Consider the following 19,581-nt stretch of genomic DNA (forward strand, 5'->3'; position numbering starts at 1 on the left):
GGCCCCTCCGGCCAGCCCCGGCCCCTCCGGGCAGCCCCGGCCCCTCCGGCCAACCCCGGCCCCACCGGGCAGCCCCGGCCCCTCCGGCCAACCCCGGCCCCTCCGGGCAGCCCCGGCCCCTCCGGCCAACCCCGGCCCCACCGGACAGCCCCGGCCCCTCCGGGCAGCCCCGGCCCCTCCGGCCAACCCCGGCCCCACCGGGCAGCCCCGGCCCCTCCGGCCAGCCCCGGCCCCTCCGGGCAGCCCCGGCCCCTCCGGCCAGCCCCGGCCCCTCCGGCCCCTCCCCGCATCCAGTTGTTACTAAAACCGCTTCTTGCAGGAAGAGGGGAAAGCTCCCCCCTCTCAGCAGCAGCAGGTGTTCGCCCCTTGCCTGCCTGGCCCAGCCGCCCCCACAGGAGAGAAAACAGACGGGTTTAACCCCATTTTCAGCTCCGGCCTTCCCAATGGCACTGACACAACCCAGGGGAGATTTTCTCTGGTTTTTTTAATCCAGCGTTGGCACCAGAGAACAACCTTGAGCTGGGAGTGCCCGTGGAATAGGTGGGATCCAGGAGAGGGAAGATCCTGCAGCCTGGAGACATCTTAAAGAGAGATTCTGTCAGACAGCAGGAGGAACATTGGGGGTTCTGACACTTCACAGGGTACAAACTGGAGCTGGCAGGGAGTTTAAGCAGAGTAAAGGATGCGGTGACTGAAATCTTGAACTTGCATTTATTATCAAAGTCAGACTGTTTACATCTGTCAGGTCAACGAGATGCCACAACTACAAAAAAAGATTGTGCACATGGCAGTTCCAATGCAAAAAACCAGTAAAATGGGTCTCCCTCGGTTAAAAAAAGGACTTAAAATTACTCCAGAAAGCAACCAGGTTGGGCTGAACAGCTTCACATCCAGTCAAAGTAAGATGGTTAACAAGAGCAAACACGGACGGGCTCCCCGGGCCCTAGGCGTTGCGGTCGATCCGCACGTCGATCTCGCGGCCCCGCAGCTGGATGCCGTTCATCATGCGGCACGCGCGCTCCGCCACCTCGGGGGACTCGAACCTCACCACCCCGCAGCCCTTGGACTTGCCGTTCTCCATCTTGATGTCAGCGTAGAGCACGTGCCCTGGGACAGGACACAGCGTGAGCGCACGGCTCCGGCCGCTCCCCGGCCCCGGCTGCGACAGCCGGAGCTCAGCGTGAGCGCTGAGCTGTTTGTGAGGAGTGACTGGGGACAGGAGGTGGATTTATCCCAGCTCCAGCAGCAGCACAGCGTGAGCCCTGTCTGGAATGGCAGCGCAGGCTCCAGGTCACAGCTGAGGCTGGGCTTGGCTCCCATGCAATCATGGAATCGTCTTGGCTAGGAGGGACCTTAAAGAGCATCCAGTTCCACCCACGGACACCTCCCACTATCCCAGGCTGCTCCAGCCTGGCCTTGGGCACTGCCAGGGATCCAAGGGGCAGCCCCAGCTGCTCTGGGCACCCTGTGCCAGGGCCTTGCCACCCTCCCAGGGAGGAATTCCTTCCCAATATCCCGTCCATCCCTGCCCTCTGGATTATTATCTGGCCATTATTCATATTCATTCCTCAGAGTGAGGAAAACAACTCACCACATTCATTGAATTTATCTTTCAGCATTTTCCATGTAAAATCAAAAGGCAGCTGTGGGAAGAGAGGAACAAACCATTACTGAGGCTCTGCAGGCACTCCCAGCTCCCCAAAAATGGAACCCATCCCAGGACAGCCACTGCCAGGAAACCATGGAATCACGGTCAGCCAGGAGCTCTTCTCCTGGTAAGGAAATGGCTCCAACTGCCCCAAAAACTTGGCAGCACCCAGTATGAGACATTTTGAGTGGAAACTGAGCATGGATGAGATCAATCCCAACGACTGCCATGGGCGGGAATGGAGGGGTGGGAAAGGGCAGGAGTGGGAACAAGAGGGAAGAATGAAAAGGAGGAGGAAAAAGGGGTACTCACATTTCTCACAAATATCTGACAGGCTTTCCGGGCCACCCCGGCTGCAGGGCCTCCGGCTCCTCCCAGGGACCCTGCAAAATTCCCTGCAAAGTTGCCCCGCTCCATGTCCATAGGCCTCTCGAAGTTGCTGCCCATGGCCAGCCCCATGCGCTCGATCCCTGCCCCCATGCCCTGCCCCATGGGCGGCCCCATCCTCTCCATGTTGGCGGCCCCGATGCGCTCCAGGCCCATCCTGTCCATGGGCGCGGCGCCCATCCTCTCTATCCCGAGCCTGTCCATGGGCGGGGCCCCGATGCGCTCCAGCCCCGCGGGCATCCTCTCTATCACCTGGCCCATGCCCGCGCCCATCCCGGCGGGCACCATGCGCTCGATGCCGATGCCCATCCTATCCATGCCCGCCCCCATGCGCTCCACGCCGGAGCCCATCCTGTCCATGGCGGTGCCCACGCGGTCGATGGCGGCGCCCATGCGCTCGATGCCGAAGCCGATGCCGGAGCCCATGCGCTCGATGCCGGAGCCCATGCGCTCCATGGCCGGCCCCATGCGCTCCAGGTTGGGGGCCAGGTGGTCGATGCCCAGCGGGGCCATGCGCTCCATGCCCGAGCCCATCCGCTCCACGTTGGAGCCCATGCGGTCCAGCACCAGCCCCATCCTGTCTATCTCCGAGCCCACCCTCTCCATCCCGTGCCCCATCCCCGCGGGGATCCGCTCGATTCCCGAGCCCATGCGATCGATGCCAGGGGCCATCCTCTCGATGCCGGGAATGCTGGCGTTTCCACCACCTGGAACACAGCACAGACAGGATCAGCAGCTGGGCCGGGACACAGAACCCTGAACAGCTGCTCGCTCTCCTGGAATGAATTCCCATCACTCAGAGCCCCCTCAGTGCAGGGACTCTGGGCCTGCAGGATGAGGCAAACTCAGATGCTCAGGTGAGACACCCCCTGCAGAGCTGCCTCCAGCTCTGGGACCCCAAAATAAAGACGTGGAGCTGCTGGAGCCAGTCCAGAGGAGGCTCCAGAGCTGCTCCAGGGCTGGAGCCCCTCTGGAGCCAGGCTGGGAGCGCTGGGGGTGCTCACCTGGAGAGGAGAAGGCTCCAGGGAGAGCTCAGAGCCCCTTGCAGGGCCTAAAGGGGCTCCAGGAGAGCTGGAGAGGGACTGGGGACAGGGGATGGAGGGACAGGACACAGGGAATGGCTCCCTTGATTCCAAAATGTTGTGATTTCGTCAAAAATTCAATCTGTAAATTGATGGGGGAGCTGTGTCTGCTTGGAGATGTCTGGGTTCAGCTTTGCTCCAGAAATTCTGCTGTTTCATTACTGACATTGTCCAATATTTCCAGGGAACGTGCTTGGAAGGTAAATGTGATACAGGCAGCAGGAGAAGCAGAATTTTGTTTTCACTGACAAAAATTAACAACTTCCCAGCAGCATTTAAAAACCAGAGAGCAAAGCTGAAATCTAAAACTCCTTGCTTTTCACAGTTTTCCAAGATTTTTTTTCCCAGAAGTGTTTTAATGCACAATATTGCTCATCTATTTCAAGATTCTATCCCTCAGAACTATTATTATGCTGTAATATACTAAATAGATCAATATATAGCACCATGATGTAAGATATAGCAAATTAAGTGCATTAGGACTGTTAAAAATTTCCTGTTCCTTCTGAAATCCTTCTCCCAGCCCCATTATTGCTGTATCCTTCTGCACTCCCTGAATATTTAACTTTGACCAAATTCCTACAGCAAATCTAAAACAGAATCTGGTTTTTTATCTGTATCACCCCCATGACTGTTGTGAGCAGTTCAGGGATAAAAAGCAGGCAGGAAATGGATTTGATTTACTGCACTCACCTATTCCCCTCTCCAAGGTCTCTCCAAAACTCCGGGACATTCCCATCTCATTTCTTCCAAACTCCCTCTCAAATCCCCCTCCCATGGCCCGATCCATCTCTGCAAAGAGGAAGGTGGAGAAGTTTTCAGGGGGGTTAAATGACCCCAGAGAGAACATTTTACCACAGGAATTGTTTTGAAGAGTCACAGCACAAGAAGGTTTCAGTGATTTTCTCCTGATCACTTTGTCGTGGCTTCAGGAGCCCAAAACCCCAAGGAAGAAGAGAATTTATCCCAAACACATGTGAGGCTCTGGGGATCAGACAGAGCCAGAATCTTTCTAAATAAACCCTTCAAGGTAGCATCAATAAATCACTTGGTTTGTGCAGCTCAGAGGCCATGAGGGACTTGGGGATCCCTCCCAGGGAACCCAGCAGGATTTACAGGAAGCCAGTGCCTACCACTCATCCTGCCCATGTTCATCCCAGCTGGGAAGCGACCGATGTTTTCCATGCCACCGAAGGGACCTTCCATTCCTGAAAAACAGATTTTCCAGAGATTCTTTAGCAGTGCATTTCAGCTCCACGCTGCACACACAGCAGCTGCTGCCACACAACATCCCCACAGGCACAGGACACCCCCCTAGCACCAGTTCCCAAAAAGGAGTCAGGATTTGGGCACAGCATTACAAAATCAGGGGGTCAGAGTGGCTTGGGTTGGGACAGTGAGGATCCAGTTCCGACCTCCAGCGATGGCACCCTCCGGATCTCCTGAACTAAGGAAGCACAGGCCATGTTTTATGGGATGCATCCCTCCTCCCCACACACCTGCAGCAGTCTGAATACCCAAAAAGGACCGAATTCTTGCTCAATTGGTGATGACCTCCCAGCACACAAAGTCCTGCCATGCACACACACCTCCGTCTACAGGAGTTTCCCAAAGGCCAAGCTATGAACGGATCAAAAACCACAGCTTACCTCCCATTTTATTCATTCCAAAGCCCATGCCTTCCATTCCCATTCCTCAAAATAAAAGAGAAAGCTTTATATAGCACACATCACCCAATCAATTTCAGCCAAAGGCTGCAGAAATCAAACCACACAACACGTCCATGGCTTACATGGGATAACTCTGAGGAGATTCCAACATTCCTGCTCAGAAAATCAAGCAGCAAAGGGGAAAAACCCACTGGCATTTCGACACGGAAAGCTGAGTGTGTGCTACTTTTTAGGTGGCTCTTTGAAACTTGTGCTACTTCAACAGATCCTCACCAAAGATTTGCAAGCCCACTACAAGTGTTAAAAGTGAGAGATGGTTTGGAGTTTCATGGATCTTTGCAGTGTCTGCTGCTCATGCTCAAGAGTCAGAAAATGAGAGCTGTGTCTTGACCACAGTGAAAAAAAAAAAAATGGAGCAGTTGGTTAAATTCAAGTTTCCATTATCAAGCTGAACAAAAAACTCATTTGGCTTTAACATTCCTAAGAAACTTCCAACTTTTTGGGGAGGCAAAACAAAGCTATCTACCTTCTACACAGCTTAAAGCTCTCATGAAACAAAAGCATAGGAGTAATCTTCTTACCTCCAGGTCCCATGTTGCCCATTCCCATGCCTTTGTTTAAATGATTTGCATCAATAGGTTGACCTCCAGGTCCTAATCCCATGCCAATACCACCAAGACCATCTGAAGAAAATATTCAGATATCAAAAAAGCCTTCTTTCCATAGTTTGACAAAACAGCAAGTTTTATTTCTTAAGTAATTGACTTTCATTCTCCAAAAAAAGCTTGCTGTGTCCCCCCTTTGGGGTGTGTACTGAAAGCAGGGAAGTGTGGAGTAAACCAAGAGTAGATGTGTCTTGAAATAGTTTTTAGCCTATCTCCAATTATTTGTTTTCATAGTTAAATTTCCATCTTACTGCTGAGAAAACTTGGTTTGGAGCTGACTCCTGAAAAATAACTGGCTAGAACACTGCTTCATTTGGGCAAACTCCTCAGCTGAGGAGGATGGAGTGGGCAATTTGGGAGAAAGATCCTCTAAAGCTTTGCACAGTTATCACCCTGGATTGCCAATGGCTCATTTCCCCCTCTGCCAGGGCTGTCCCCTCGCAGGGAAGAACTGAAGCCCCAGGCACAGCCTACGGATAAATGACAGCCACCTATGGAATTGCGAGCACACAGCCAGCCTCTCTCTGAGCAAACAAGACACGGCATTCCCAGGCATGGATTTGAACCTTCCTGAAGGATTCCCCAGCCCAAAGAAAGAAGAAAAAGCCCTTTTTTTTTCCTGAAGCAGGAAGAAAGTTCTCTGCTTGGCACAAACACCAGTTTATGGCATCCTCTGCCTGGCAGGATTCCCTCGTTTCCAGCTCAGCACTGAACACAGGAGTGTTGAATCTTGTTTTAAAACAGCACAAGGTTCCCCCTTCCCCGCCCCAGTAAAGGCCAAAATCCAGGCTTCCAGAGGGATTTAGGGAGTTTTACACCAAGGTAATGGAATTGGAACCCAGTGACTTTGTCCTGAAGAAGAGGAACATCCTTACAGTGATATTGCTGTGGAGGAAGGCCTTGACAGACACTGAAAGCTGAACTAGGGAGGGACTAATTAATGATCATTAATAATGGGCAATTTAGCAGCACACAACAGGTCTGGTTCCCAGGAAGAAAACAGAATTCAGAGAAGCCCAGACTGGTTTGGGTTAGAAGGGACCTTAAAGCTCATCCACTTTCAGCCCCTGCCCTGGGCAGGGACCCCTTCCACAGCCCAGGACAATTAAAATTCCATCAACAGCCCCAATTTTGCTGCATTTGAACAAATTCAGCCTCCAGCTCTTCCAGCCCCAACTCTTCTCTTCAGTATTTCCAGTGCCTGATCCCAGCATGGCCAAGGTTGGGAGGGGCCTTTGGAGGGCATCAGCTCAGCCCAGGCTGCTGAGCCCAGCTCACATCCACAGCTCTGGAGTATTCCCAGGGATGGGGACCCCACAGGATCTCTGAGCAACCCAGTCACCCTCCCAGAACGTTTCCTTACATCCACGTGGGGTCTGTGGATTTCCACTGCTGGTTTAGACGTGACCTTTTAATTCAGTCAAATTCCAAGTTGGAAATTCCCTTTGGAAATCTGAAGACCTGGAAGACTCCCAGGTCCTGAATTCAGCCCTTTCAATTGAAGGGAAAACATTCTACTCCCAGAGCACCATCCCATAAAAGGAGGTGCTGACTGATTCATTGTGTTTCCATTAAATCCCACTACTAATGGAAGGCACTGGGATCTTGGAATTGCAATGGAGAGCTCTGGAAGCCTTGAGAAGGTGAATGTTTTAAGACAAGCTTCTGGCCATGAGCTGAAAGAAGTATCCAAAAAATCACTGAGCAGCTCTTCTTCACTATTCCCCCTTCTGAAATTATTCTGGAATTTGGATCCCAGTTTTCCAGTTTGAACCAGAGTTTTACTGGGGCTGGGACTGGTTCCCAGGTGCTGAACAGCCAAATAAAAAGCAGAAGATGTTGAATTGAATCATGCAGGGGACACTTACGAGGGAGCTGTTGGGGTCGCTCCGGAGGGAAGAAATCTCCTTTGGGAAAGGCTCGTTCATCCTAAAAGGAATTCAATGTGATAAAGTTGGCAAGAGAAGTAGGAAATTATTTCCTGATTCTTAACATTTTGAATTAAAATACAGAAATTTCAAGCTAAAGCAGTCTTGAGTATAGTTTTGACTTGTCTTTTAGCAAAATAATCAGAATTAACCTTCCCTGATGGCATCAGTTCAGTAGGAATCGGGCAAATCACACATTTCCCCCTCTGTATTTTGATCCACCCTTGAAACCACAAATCCCCACAAACCAGGAGTGCAGTTCCTGCGTCAGGACGCAGTGGGAATGGGGATGTCCTCACCATTTTGACGTGCATGGGTCTGTCAAAGAGCAGCTGCCCATTGAACATCGCTGGGGGCCGTTAAGGACCGTTGTGCAAGCGCCGAGAGCTCTCACGGGGAGCACCACAACCCCTCAGAAAATCCCATCTCCTCACTTATCACTCACAGATGATCCCAAATCCTTCTGCCTTCTCCAAAACTAAAAAGCCTTGAAATCCAAATATATTGAGCATTCAAAGAAAGGCTTTTTGAAATTAAAAAATGATAAAAACACACTGCTGGGTAAGATTAAGTTCACTAAGAGATTATCCAAAACGTGACTCCAAACCAGGCCAAGTGTTTAAATGTTTCCTCAGTCACTTTTTCCACTGAAAAGGAGAGAACAGGGAGGAGTTCCACAGCAACACCCACATTTTGAAGCGTGCCATGCCAGGAAATCCTTTGTCCAAGTCTGGCTCCTACAAGGTTTAGGGGTGCAATGCAGAAGGAAACTAACACTCAAACAGAAATTTTGGGAAGGGAAAGGGGGAATATTTCACTCCTTTCTGTAACATAACCAGGAGCTGAGAGAGTAATATCTGGAATTCTATTGCTGTTTGGTTTCTAGGTAGCAAACCATTGCTCGGCCAACAGAAGGACACAGGAACAGAGGAAAACACCAGGCCCAAGATTTGTTCCTTTCCAGACAAATCTTTTCACAGAACTGCATTTTAGTACTAATTATAACCTAGAGACAGAAACTTATTTGGGATAGAAGTACATCTATCCATGTGGGAATTTCCTTTGCTGGAGATCCTGAGCAAACTGCACCAATTCTTTCAAGATGGAATTTTGTCTCTGTTTCACTTTTCCTTCCATTTTCCATCCACTACAACTTGACCTTCCCTGACAAGGCAATATCCTCCCTTGGAATACAATTTCCATTCTCCCCCTGCTGCGATTCCCGAGTTCCTTGCCCCATTCCCAGTCCTGCTGCCCAAGGATACAGATGGCCTGCACGGCCTCGATGGCCTGCTCAAAGGTGACGGTGCCGATCCCGCGGCTTTTGCCGTCCTTGTCCTCCAGGATGTCGGCCCGAACCACCACTCCAGCCATGCTGAACACCTCCTTCAGCTTCTTCCAGCCCACCTTGTAGTCCAGCTGGAAAACAGGGGATCATTGGAAATGCAAGAGAGAAAACAGCTTCAGTGGGCTTGTGTCCTTACCTGGTATTGGCATTAAGAGTTGGCAGAGAGATGAGATAAAACTTAATCAAAGTACAGAGATTTGTTCAAAAATCCCAATTAACAGACACTGTGGTACAACTTAATTGAGAACCTCCTTAGCACAGAGAATCAACAGGACACAGATGAACTTTTCCTGGCACTTCCAAGGCTTTTCCTCCCTCCGATTTGCCCCAGCTGAGAGGTTCACACTGCTGCGTTTTGCAGGGGGTGTCCCAGCACTCACATTGGCCACGAAGACGGTGCTGCCGAGCCTGCCGGCCTGCAGGGCGTGGATGATCTCGTTGGGGATGTTGGGGTTGTTCAGGATGCTGGGGGGGATGTTGATCATGCCGGGGCCGCCAGGGCCCGGCCCGATGCCCATCCCTCCTGCTGCCATCACCTTCTGCATGGCCCTCCTGGCGTGCTCTCCATCGGGGTCCTGGGGGACACACACACACACTCAGATCCCCCACGCAGCACCGTCAGTGCCATGGCTCAAACAGGCACAGAAAGGGGGGTTCCCTTTATCCCAGGCTACCTGCTCCCCAAGGATTCCCAGCCGACTGCTTCCCTCGCATTGTCAGCCAATTTATTTTATTTTAGCCAACACCCTTTATCAAGTCATTCCTCCTCAGGCATCTCCCTGGTTCCCAACGTGTTTATCCATCATTAATGCCAACAATAAGCCTCTGTTGCACCTGTTCCAAACCCTGATAAACCCCCAGTGACTCTGGAGAGAGTTTGGAATTGACTCCCAGGACAGGCTGTCAATAGCAAAGCCACTAAACTGGAAATATATCTTTGAGGTATTCCAGGAAAGAGCTGATTCTATGGAATTGCTGGTGGAATCCATTCATTCTGATGCAGAATTCAAAGGGAAGTTTGTCAAGAACAAACACTGACGGAGATTTCTGTGTCAAATCATTAACAAAACTGCAATTAAAGCCAAACTCCGGCTTTGTCCTCAGATCAAGTTTAGTCTTGATAAGCACAAGTTCAGCACTGGCTAAGATGTTTAGAAAGAAGTTGACTGGGTTTTTTTTATCTTATTTAAGTCCTGCTTTCTGTCCGTTATCCCCTGAGTCAGCCCTAAATCTTTAACAAGAACTCCCCCTTCCCACTCCAGCCCCTGCCAGAACACCAGCTGCACTCCTTACTTCTTTCACTTTCAGGGGTCTCCCACCAAGACTGTGCTTGTTCAAAACCTCGGCAGCCTTTTTCATGCTCTCTTCCATCTTGAACTCAACCACCCTGTGGGGACACAACACAGCTCAGGATGTTTTGTTTTAAGAAGTCTCCTTGGATTTCAGGTATAAATTGAGAAGGAACTTACGCGCATCCCTGGCGAGGTGATTTCCCAGGACAGTCACAGGGAGGAGGGAAGAGAGAAGAAATCAAGTCAGTAAAAGCCCAAATCACACACAAATATTTTATTATTAAAGCCAAATCACATTAGTTAAGCCCTACCAGAGAAAATAAATGTAACCTTACACAGGCAAGCCTCCAATACTGGAATTCCATAATTTCTCATGCCTGAACAGGATTAACCTGGGGTCTCTGAGGTTGTAACAAACACTAAATCCCGACTCTCCAAGAAATACCACACGCTTCCTGTGACCTGCTCTTCCCTGGCATACAGCAAAACCCTCCACACTCTCACCCTAAATCCATATCCTTCAGGACACTTAAATGTGCTCCTACTGTATTCCCTGCTCCTGGACTAAAGGCCCATGAAGGCACTGAACGTTTACATTTAGGAATTTATCTCGCTCTACTGGCCCAGGAAGTGGAGTTTGCAGCACCTGCTGTTGCACCCTGGCCCTTCCAAACTCAGCCAACCACTCGAGTGACTTTTCCAAAGCACAGGAATATTCCAGAGCCCTGTCCTGCCTGCTGGGCTCCGGGGTCACACAGCCAACGCCAACGGCACGCAGGGAACAGCTCCTGACTGCAGAGCCCCACCCCACCTCCTCCCGTCCCACAGCACTCCTGACCTAGAGCCACTGCACATCCACACTCTGAGCCTCCCTGGCCTCCTGTCCAGCACACAGAAACATTTCAGGTAGAAAATCCACAAAGAAACTCTCAAACACTTACCCTTGACTTTCCTTCAGCGTCCATTAAGAGCTCCACGTATGTTACCTCACCAACTACAAATCAGATTCCAGACGACACAGATACCAAGGGAGAAAAGCCAAGAAAACAATGGGAATTTAGAACAATCAACAACCGTGTATGGAGCCTCTGCCTTATAAGAAAGCCCAGAAACACTCCATGTTCTCTAGACCACAAAACGGGACAATTACAGGTATGCAGTAAAGGCTTCAAGCACTTCAGTATGTTCTTGGTTTTCCTCCACCTCAAAAGCCAGAGATTTCCGCAGCTCCCTGGATCTTTAGTGCCCACTCGTTACCTGGGGCAATCCAAACCCATGGGAAAGGCTGCAGGAACAAGTTTCCCCCGCTTTCCACAGGATGCCATCCTGGTTCCATAGCCCAGAATTTCAAGTGATTTTTTTTTCTCAGGATTTAAAGACAAAACTGTCCAAAAAGGGAGTCACACTGAACCAACAGATCAAGACATTACTGCCTGATTTATTTCAGCCGGTTTTTGTTAAGCCACAGTAAACTCCATTTTAGCATTAAAATCTGCCATATTTGCTCTCAAGACAAAACTGTCAATAGCAAAAGGCAAAAGTCCATGGAAAACCACACCTGCCCCTTTCCCCACAAGATTGGGATTGCCTCTCTAGGACCAAATAACCCTGGCAGGGACCTCCAGAATCCAACTACCCAAATGGCTGCTGCCTTTGAAGGGACTGGCATACAGAAGAACGGAATAAACGTTCTTTTTTTAAAACTTTTTCTTTCTGGTTTTAAAAGTCCTGGGGTTTAAATTTAAACCAGGAGGACTCCAAGTTGCATTATCTGGACAGTGGAATGTTTTATTTGTGGGAAACCACAAGCCAGTTGAGTACTAATAGTTTCACTGGAGCAAGGAACTGGGCTTTCACAAGACTCCGCTGGGGACAGAGGGAGGTGTTCAGCCTGACCTCCCCCAGGCCCAGCAATTTACAGGACACTGGATATCACTGTGGAAAACTGACAGCCTGGAAGGTCTCTCTTGAAGCTGGAAAAAAAGAGGAATGCTTAATGAGATCATTGATTTTTAATCTCCACTTCTTATTTTAAACAATAATTTAGCGGTAAGAGCATTCCAGCCAGAGAACAGGATAAACAGCTCTGATCCACTCCTGGTTTTGGGAGGACAATGTTTGAGGCTGGAAAAGGCTGACAAGTCCCTTTGAAAGGGACTCCACTGGAGTGTCCAGTATTATCCACAGCTCCACCAGCTCAGTCCATGCTGGTATCAAGCCTAACAGAAGGAATTCCAGTCTCTAATCCATCTGAGCTCACGCAGCACACGTGGGATTGTTCCCAAGGAGTCCTGGGAGGTTCAGCATTCCCACGAGGTTCTGACGCCATCCAGCTCAACAGCAGCAGCCAGAGTCCAACCACACTTGGGGCAGGGATGCAAACGGGTTCACCAATTCTTCCCAGGTGACCTCCAATCCAAAACCTCTCCGAGCCACAGCCTCCAGGTCTGGCACTCCCTGAACCCTGCAGAGCGCCTGCAGCGAGGGCTCTCCTCTCCCAGCCACTCCTCGGCTTCACCTACAGCTCCTCCTGCAGATCCACACCAACAGCTTCCAAAGGAGTCTGCCAAGCTTGAGGATATCGAATACAAGTAAACATTTGCTCTTGTAACCAATCCCTGACTGAACCACAAGATCTCCAGGAACCTCTTGGAAAGTTCAGTCTGTGCCAGTTTTGCTCAGAGCTTCCCGTTCGAGCCTTACAGACACATTAAAATCCAAATATCCACCTGAAGTGGTGGCTTTCCTTCAGAGGACACCTGAACTCCCTGAAGAGCCCAATTTCAGAACAGCAGGAGGGGGGAATGACACACTCAGTGCAACAGCTCAGCAGCCAAGACAAAGCCCAGAGTACAGAACCACTGCCATGAAAATGCATTATTTTCACCTTAAAACGTGTGAGAGGAGCCAACCCAACCCCTCTGCCAGGAGAACAGTGTCTGGGGCTGGGAAAGGAAACCATTTTTAAGAAGCTAGGCTGGGTCACATTTTATTTGGAGTTTTGGTTTTTTTCTTCTAGATCCCAAACCACAGGATTCCATGGAAAAGTACCAGGAGCAGATATCCATGTGTTAGGCCAGGATGAATGCCCAGTGACCCAGGCAGGATTCCCTCCTGCCAGAGAACAGCTGGATTCTGTCAGGGAACATCCCATATCCACAAGTGGACAAATTTCATCCAAGCACAAAAACCTTTACTTCAGGAGCCTCCCAAGGGAGGAAACTTCCAGAAAACACCAGCTCCAAGTCACTGCAGGTTTAATTGAGGAACACGTTCCCCATGGTGTCTTTAACATTTAACACAGAGGAGACAGATTTATGAATTTATTTAAACCTCAGAACTGAAAGTTCAGAAACTCAGCTGAACTGAGCAGAATTTACTGCAATAACCAGACATCCAAACTCAAGAACTCTTCAGTGTTATTTATCACAGTCATTATTTTTCCTCCCTTTTAAACTTGGTATCAGTTCCCGAAGTTTATCAGCACAGAAAATGCCAATGTTCAAGCTGGGCTGCTCCAGCAAAATTCCAATACTCTGCAGGGTCTGTCCAGGAAGCTCAGACCAGGGTCCACAGGGCGACCTGAGGCGCTGCAGACACATCTGGGAACTCCCCAGAACAAGCTCAGACAGAAATGTCAGCTTTAGGTTGGGCAATTTGATGTCAACAGTTTGTGACAAACCAAAGAGGTGTGAAAGGTGCAGAGAGGGAAGTGGGAGCAAGCACAGAACTGGGACAGGGAAATGCTTTGTAGCAGTTATTCCTTGGCCTCCAGGGCCAAAAGTAAATACTAAACAGGGAAGGAAAACCCAAAACTGGCTGGATGTCTCCTCATCTTCTGAGAACAAGTCATCAAAAGGATCAAAATGCTTCACACTCCCAATGTGAGGCAAAGCAGAGCTGGCCACAGCTCCTCCCTCATTTTAGGTTAAACCTTGGGACAGGCAACCCCTAAGAAGTGACAGGGGGCTGAGGAGAGAACAGAAGCACATTTTGCACATGTAAAGCTTTGGCTGAAACAGAAGAAGGAAAATCTTCCCAAAGCAGAGACAGGAATCAGCAATTCTGTTACAGATGGGGACAGGAAACTTCCCTTTTGCAAGAGGACACCCAGACAAAGGAGTGATTTTGGCTCTTGAAGAGCTCAGGCAGCAAAGAGAGTGAAAAGCTCCCTGCAGCCAGGGAAGGGCTGAGACTCCTTGGAAAGATGGTGGAAGCCCAAGGGAAACAGAGCAACTCATCAGAGACTTCATCAAATGGAAGGGGTGGAACAGTACATTCCTTCCTCATCCCTCCCTCCGTGACTCCCCAGAACTCCACACCGTGGCAAAATCCTGGGCACTCTCCAGTGCCAGTGTCACCAGTCCTGGGGTAACAGCTACTGGAGTAAGCCCAGTGCTCACGAGTACTGGCACTGGGACACCAGCAAGAGCCACAAGTTCCATCTTCAGGAGGCCACAAAGCTTCCAGGAACTCCAGGAGATTCAGCAGGAAGGCAGCACGTGGAGTTGAGCAGCTGCTCTTCTGCACAGGGATTCAGGCTGGGAAAGCTTTGCTGCTGCTTTTCCACAGCCCTGGGCTGTGATGGAGAAGGGAATGTGGGCACAGCCCAGCCAGCACAACCTGTCCTGGGGTGTCCTGTCCGTGCAGAGAGGGGACACGAGCCTGTCCTTGTCTGCAACTGCTCCTGGTCATGGTGATGTCCGTGGAACCACACTAGTTATGGTTATTAATGTCCCCACCTACACAATGTGACAATTACTGCCTCGTTTCACAGCTCATCCCTCTCCTTTGAGTCTACGCCTTTTGCTACTTTGGGCAGGGAGAAGGTTCAACATACAAAATCCTGTATTTCCTAAAGGAACCAACACCTGGAATTCAGCTCCCAGTTTTTTGATGCCACGGCATCACCTCCCTTCCACCAGCTGCCGTGAACATTCCAACGTTTCTCCCCATGTGTGGGGGACAGATCAGGACAGGTATCCAGCACTCAGTTACTTTCATGGAAAACTGCTGCCTGTGGAAGCCCTTCCCAAATTCCCGTCAGTGCTGCTGCTCAGTCAGTTTGGTAACGCTTTGTGTCTGCCAGCCAAAACGAGGGAGTTCCAAACAAGAACATCTCTTCATTCCATTACCAACATTGCCACTGCATACCTGTAATTGAGTTTCTCCAACCACTCCACTGGGATGCCCGAGCCACGGCGTTGGGAGAGAGAGAGAGGTGGCACCTGGAGCAGCCTGGCCACTCGCAGGCTGCAGGAACACCAGCAGCTCCTACCCCAGCACCTCCTGCACACACGGCACCTCCCCGAGCTCCCTGCTGCTACCGCCCCGGCTGCACGGGGCCCGGCCCTGCAGCAGCCCTCACACACCCAGGGTTTCCCCTTGGGCACAGAATTCCACCTGCTCCCAAAGCCTGGAACGTTTGGCCTGGCGTTCTTACGCTTCCGAAGCAAGAGCTCCAACGGTTTGGAGTTTTCCACAGGCACGTTCCTGGGGCTTGGAACTGCTCTGCCTTGGGGCAAGGACTGAGCAAGCTCGAGCACAGCACGAGAGCAGCAGTTTGGGAGAAGTCCAACACAACTCCACGTCAAATCCAAACTGTTGGATTCATCAGCAGTGCCAAACCCCGGGAAGGATGATCCCAGTTTTAGCATGACAAGCCCTGCAGCCAGAAGGAAGAGGCTCCAATGTTCCCCTAGGAGCATCTGCTGGAATGAGCAGCTGAACAGCCAGGCAGGAAACAATCTCACCCCGGACTCTGCCATCCACGGGAACTGGAGAGAAACCACAAGACACTGGGAACGGGATTCAACACAGCACGTGGAGTTAAGACATCTCCACATCTGGAGAGCCGGAAAACCAATGGATCTGGGGTAGCCAAGGGGCAGTAAAGGGTCCATCCATAACCAGGGCCTGTTCAAGCAGCCTTTGACACAAAACCATGACACAAAACCACTGCTGCCTCTCAAACAGCCCCTAATTAGGGAAGCTCCCAGTCCTAATGGCCGTGCCACAGACTCGGTTCCCTTTTGCCTCCAAAGACAAACATTTGAAACCCTCTGGAACTTTGTTTTCCCCTTCTTTAGGCCACACCTCAAACACTCGAACTGTCAGTCCTTACCCTGCTCCAGCACGATGACCACTGCCCACTACCATGGCTGATGCTCTGTGTTCAGAGGTGCCCCACAGGAAATGTTGTGTTGCTACTCTGAACTCACTTTTGACATTTTAAGGCTGGAGAAGCCAAGGATTTTCTTGCCACTCCACTGCACTTCCAAGGTGACTTGAAAACTAGGAAGCTGGGCACCAGCCTGAAGAAATGACACTAATTTACACTTGTCACCACCTGAGTACTCAGCTCAATCTCTTCATCTTCCTCTAGAGATGAAGATGTTCAGGTCAGCAAAGGCAGCTTCCATCCACATGGGAATTAAATGGAATTGTGGAAGCGGGAACACCACAAACCTGATTTCCAAAGCCCTGATTCTGCTGCAGCACATGCCAAAGCACCAACCTGACTTTGCAGGTCACCCTTAAATACATTGAACTGCAACCATTGGCAGAATGGCTCTTGAAGCCAGCCCAAAGCCCTCCGAATCTGGGGACACGGCTGGAGATCCACACACCAGAGCAGGACGTAACTACCTGAATGCCCAGAAACATTAAAATGCTTCAGAAAGTTCTGCTGCACTTCAAGGCTAAAATCTGATGAAAGCCTGGGGTTTGATCCCTAAGGAAAACACTCCTAATCCTGGGATGAAGCTCTATCAGCTGCATGCCAAAGGCTGCCACAGGAACCGTCCCCTGGAAGGCTGCCAGGGACGGAGGTTGTGCAACACCCAGGAAGGCTTCGGGAAGAGCTTTTCCAAACTCCTGTGGCCAAGTGCACCCAGAAGTGCAACTGCTGAGCTACAGACAGAGCCAGGCACAGGCTGGAGCACAAGACAGCCTTGGCCACCTGAGCTGCACTTTACCTTTCTCTTTGACCAGGTCCTTCAGCGACTGCCACTTGACGTCGAAGGGGATGTTGGTGATGAAGGCGCGGTACCTCTTGGCGGGGTTGGCGTAGGGCTCAAAGCGGTTCCCTCCCCTCTTCATCCCCTTCTCCTTCTTCTTCTCATTCGGGGTGGGTCGCTCACCTTCACTGCAAGGGAGAGAATCCCACACGTGAACTCCTGGGGATGGAGCAGTGCCACCACCTCCAGATGGGAGAAATCCAAACCACGGAATCACTGAATCCCAGAGCAGTTTGGGTGGGACGGGACCTTAAAGCCCCTCCCAACTTGAATAAAAAAATAACAATCCAAGGGAACAAAATGCTTCAGCCCCAGTCTTACGTAATTCCCTTCACTAATCCAATTAATCCCCTTGCTCACTCAGTGCTGGTGGAGAGGGTGCACAAGCACATCTTTAGGAGGAATTCAGAACGCATCAGATAAAAAAGCTGAAGCTTCTCAAATCTCTCTGTACTGAGCTTTTCCCAACTTAGGACCCGTATAGCTCTGCAAATTCCAAGTCAGAAATCCCAGCTCCATCCCTTCAGGACCATTTCAGTCCCTGAACAGACAAAACAGCCCGCAGGGAAAAAGGAAATTAAGAATGTAGAGGCCTCTGAAGGTTTATATTTGAGTGTGTTCCCTGCTTTTATCACCCAGCAGCCAAGGCTTCTCCAGACACACGGATGGGAATTTTCCACTCTTTCTTCCATTAAACTTTTTCAAAGCTTCTTGATTAATGAAGTAATTAAAACTCCAAAATTAGACTTGAAATAGGACAATCCTTTTTACACCTTCATTTTCGTTTGGTTGATGAAATAACACAAAATTTAGTAGTTGTGTTAAAAGCTACACTCAGATTTTAATGGTTATTCCTTAAACTGGATTTCCCCAAAGAAAACGTGGAAGTGAGAGCTCTGCCACGTGGAGCTGGATATTCCAAACAGAACTGCACCTGGACACACAAACAAATTCCCTGGAGACATCTCAAGTGTAACAGGGTTGGGAAAAATAAAATCACAGCAGAGAAATATTTTTATTTATACTTCCAGGAATAAACTGGCTCTGCAAAGAGACAAATTGCTGGTTTCATATTCCCAGGAGTGCTGGGAACATCCTTCCCTAGCCCTGGATTCCCTGTCCCTGGGATCAGGAGTGTCTCTGCCCCTGCCTGGCTAAAGTTGCACAGTCAATGAAATCGTGTCTGTCAATATTTTATTGCCCAAAGCACAGTCTAGCTACACTTTAATGGAAAATAAAAATAGATATGGATCTTTTTCCCCCAAAGTGACAGCTGGAAAACTGAACACGTTTCTGGTCACGGGAAACACAACCCACAAACTCAAATCCAAGCCTGAGTCTGCAGCAGGAATCACAGCACACCAGGTTCAACCTGATTCGTATCACCCCGGCATGAAACTGAGGCAAAAAACGCCCTGAGGAAGAAAAGTCATTTATATTCCATGGGTTTGGTACCAAAACCGGCTTTTCGAAGTGTGGAACTTCCATCGAACATCAACACGAGGAAGTGAGAAGCAGCTGAGGCTTTTTCTGCTGTTCATCCCCACGTTTAAAAAGCCGGAACTGCAGCGCTGCTGATTTTGGTTTAAATTTCTGTAACATTTTACCCACATCAGCCACCGGGCTTGTGCAACCCCTCCCCGGCACCACCTTAAACTCTCACCCTCGAGGTGTGTGCGCTCCTAAATCCGCTCACGGGTGAATCACCCCAGAAACAGAGCACGCTCGGCTTCAAATCGTGCAGCAGGATGAGGTGGGTGCTGAGAGCAGCAGAGTTATTACAACTTACCGGCAGTACCAAAAGTAATGAACTTACACATCCCCACGCTGGCACAGCCTGCTCCCCGCGGGGAGGCCTAAACTCCACTGAAACTCAACAGCAGCTTTTCCTGAGGGAATGCGGATGATCCCAGAGCTCCCCGCCCGCCGCACCCCGGGCCCGAGCGCCGGGACCGGGCCCGTCCTCGCTGCGGCCGCGGGAGCCCCGGAGGCGCCTTCGGGGCGGCCCCGCCCGGGATCCCAAGGCGCGCCCGGAGGGAGGAGCGGCCGCAGCGCCAGGAGCGGCCCTGCCCCGGTAACGACCCCGCCGAGCCCCCGCCGGCCCCGGTTCGTCCCGCCGCCCTCAGGCCGAGCCCAGCCGCGGGGAGGCCGCACGCGGCCCCTCCAGCCCCAGCGGCAGCGCGGCCCCTCGCAGCTCCCCTACCTCTTGGGGGGCGGCCCCCCCGCGCCGGCCGCCCCGTTGGGCGCTGGCGGAGCCACCGCCGCTGCCGCCGCGGCCGCCGCCGGGGGCGGCTCCATTTTCCCGGGGGCGCTTTGCGAGGCCGCGGCCGCCGCCATTTCCCAGCGCGTCCTTTGTGTGGGGAGCGCGGGGCACGACGGGACGGCGCGCCGGCCGGGCCGCCAGGGGGCGCCGCGCTGCTCATGCGCGCGAGGGGGAACGAGGGGCGGGCAGGGTGGCGGGAAAGGGCGCGTTGGGCGCTGCGCGTGCGCGGTGAGGCGGGAACGGCGGGATTGCGCGTGCGCGGTAAAGCGGGAATGGCGG

General features: G+C 51.2%; 1 protein-coding gene across 4 annotated transcripts; it reads right to left on the reverse strand.

Annotated features, from left to right (window-relative positions):
* Nucleotides 1-692: 692 nt before the first annotated feature.
* Nucleotides 693-19,370, reverse strand: HNRNPM (heterogeneous nuclear ribonucleoprotein M). Of its 4 annotated transcripts, none has more exons than XM_032092715.1 (16): nucleotides 19,243-19,370; nucleotides 16,998-17,167; nucleotides 10,962-11,014; nucleotides 10,198-10,205; nucleotides 10,022-10,115; nucleotides 9,109-9,303; nucleotides 8,646-8,799; nucleotides 7,680-7,729; nucleotides 7,321-7,381; nucleotides 5,369-5,467; nucleotides 4,767-4,811; nucleotides 4,251-4,325; nucleotides 3,811-3,909; nucleotides 1,961-2,742; nucleotides 1,592-1,643; nucleotides 693-1,107 (listed from the first exon to the last, which is right to left on the reverse strand). In XM_032092715.1, exons 1-16 carry the CDS (start codon nucleotides 19,335-19,337, stop codon nucleotides 944-946), a joined length of 2,196 nt encoding a protein of 731 aa, XP_031948606.1. In that variant the 5' UTR covers nucleotides 19,338-19,370; the 3' UTR covers nucleotides 693-943. The 4 variants fall into 4 exon arrangements, with proteins under 4 accessions (XP_031948606.1, XP_031948605.1, XP_031948608.1 ...); XM_032092714.1 differs by having other exon boundaries at nucleotides 5,369-5,470; nucleotides 19,243-19,369; XM_032092717.1 differs by lacking the exon at nucleotides 5,369-5,467 and having other exon boundaries at nucleotides 19,243-19,335.
* Nucleotides 19,371-19,581: the final 211 nt, after the last annotated feature.

Source organism: Corvus moneduloides, chromosome 28, assembly GCF_009650955.1.
Source record: "Corvus moneduloides isolate bCorMon1 chromosome 28, bCorMon1.pri, whole genome shotgun sequence".
Classification (NCBI taxonomy): Eukaryota; Metazoa; Chordata; class Aves; order Passeriformes; family Corvidae; genus Corvus; species Corvus moneduloides.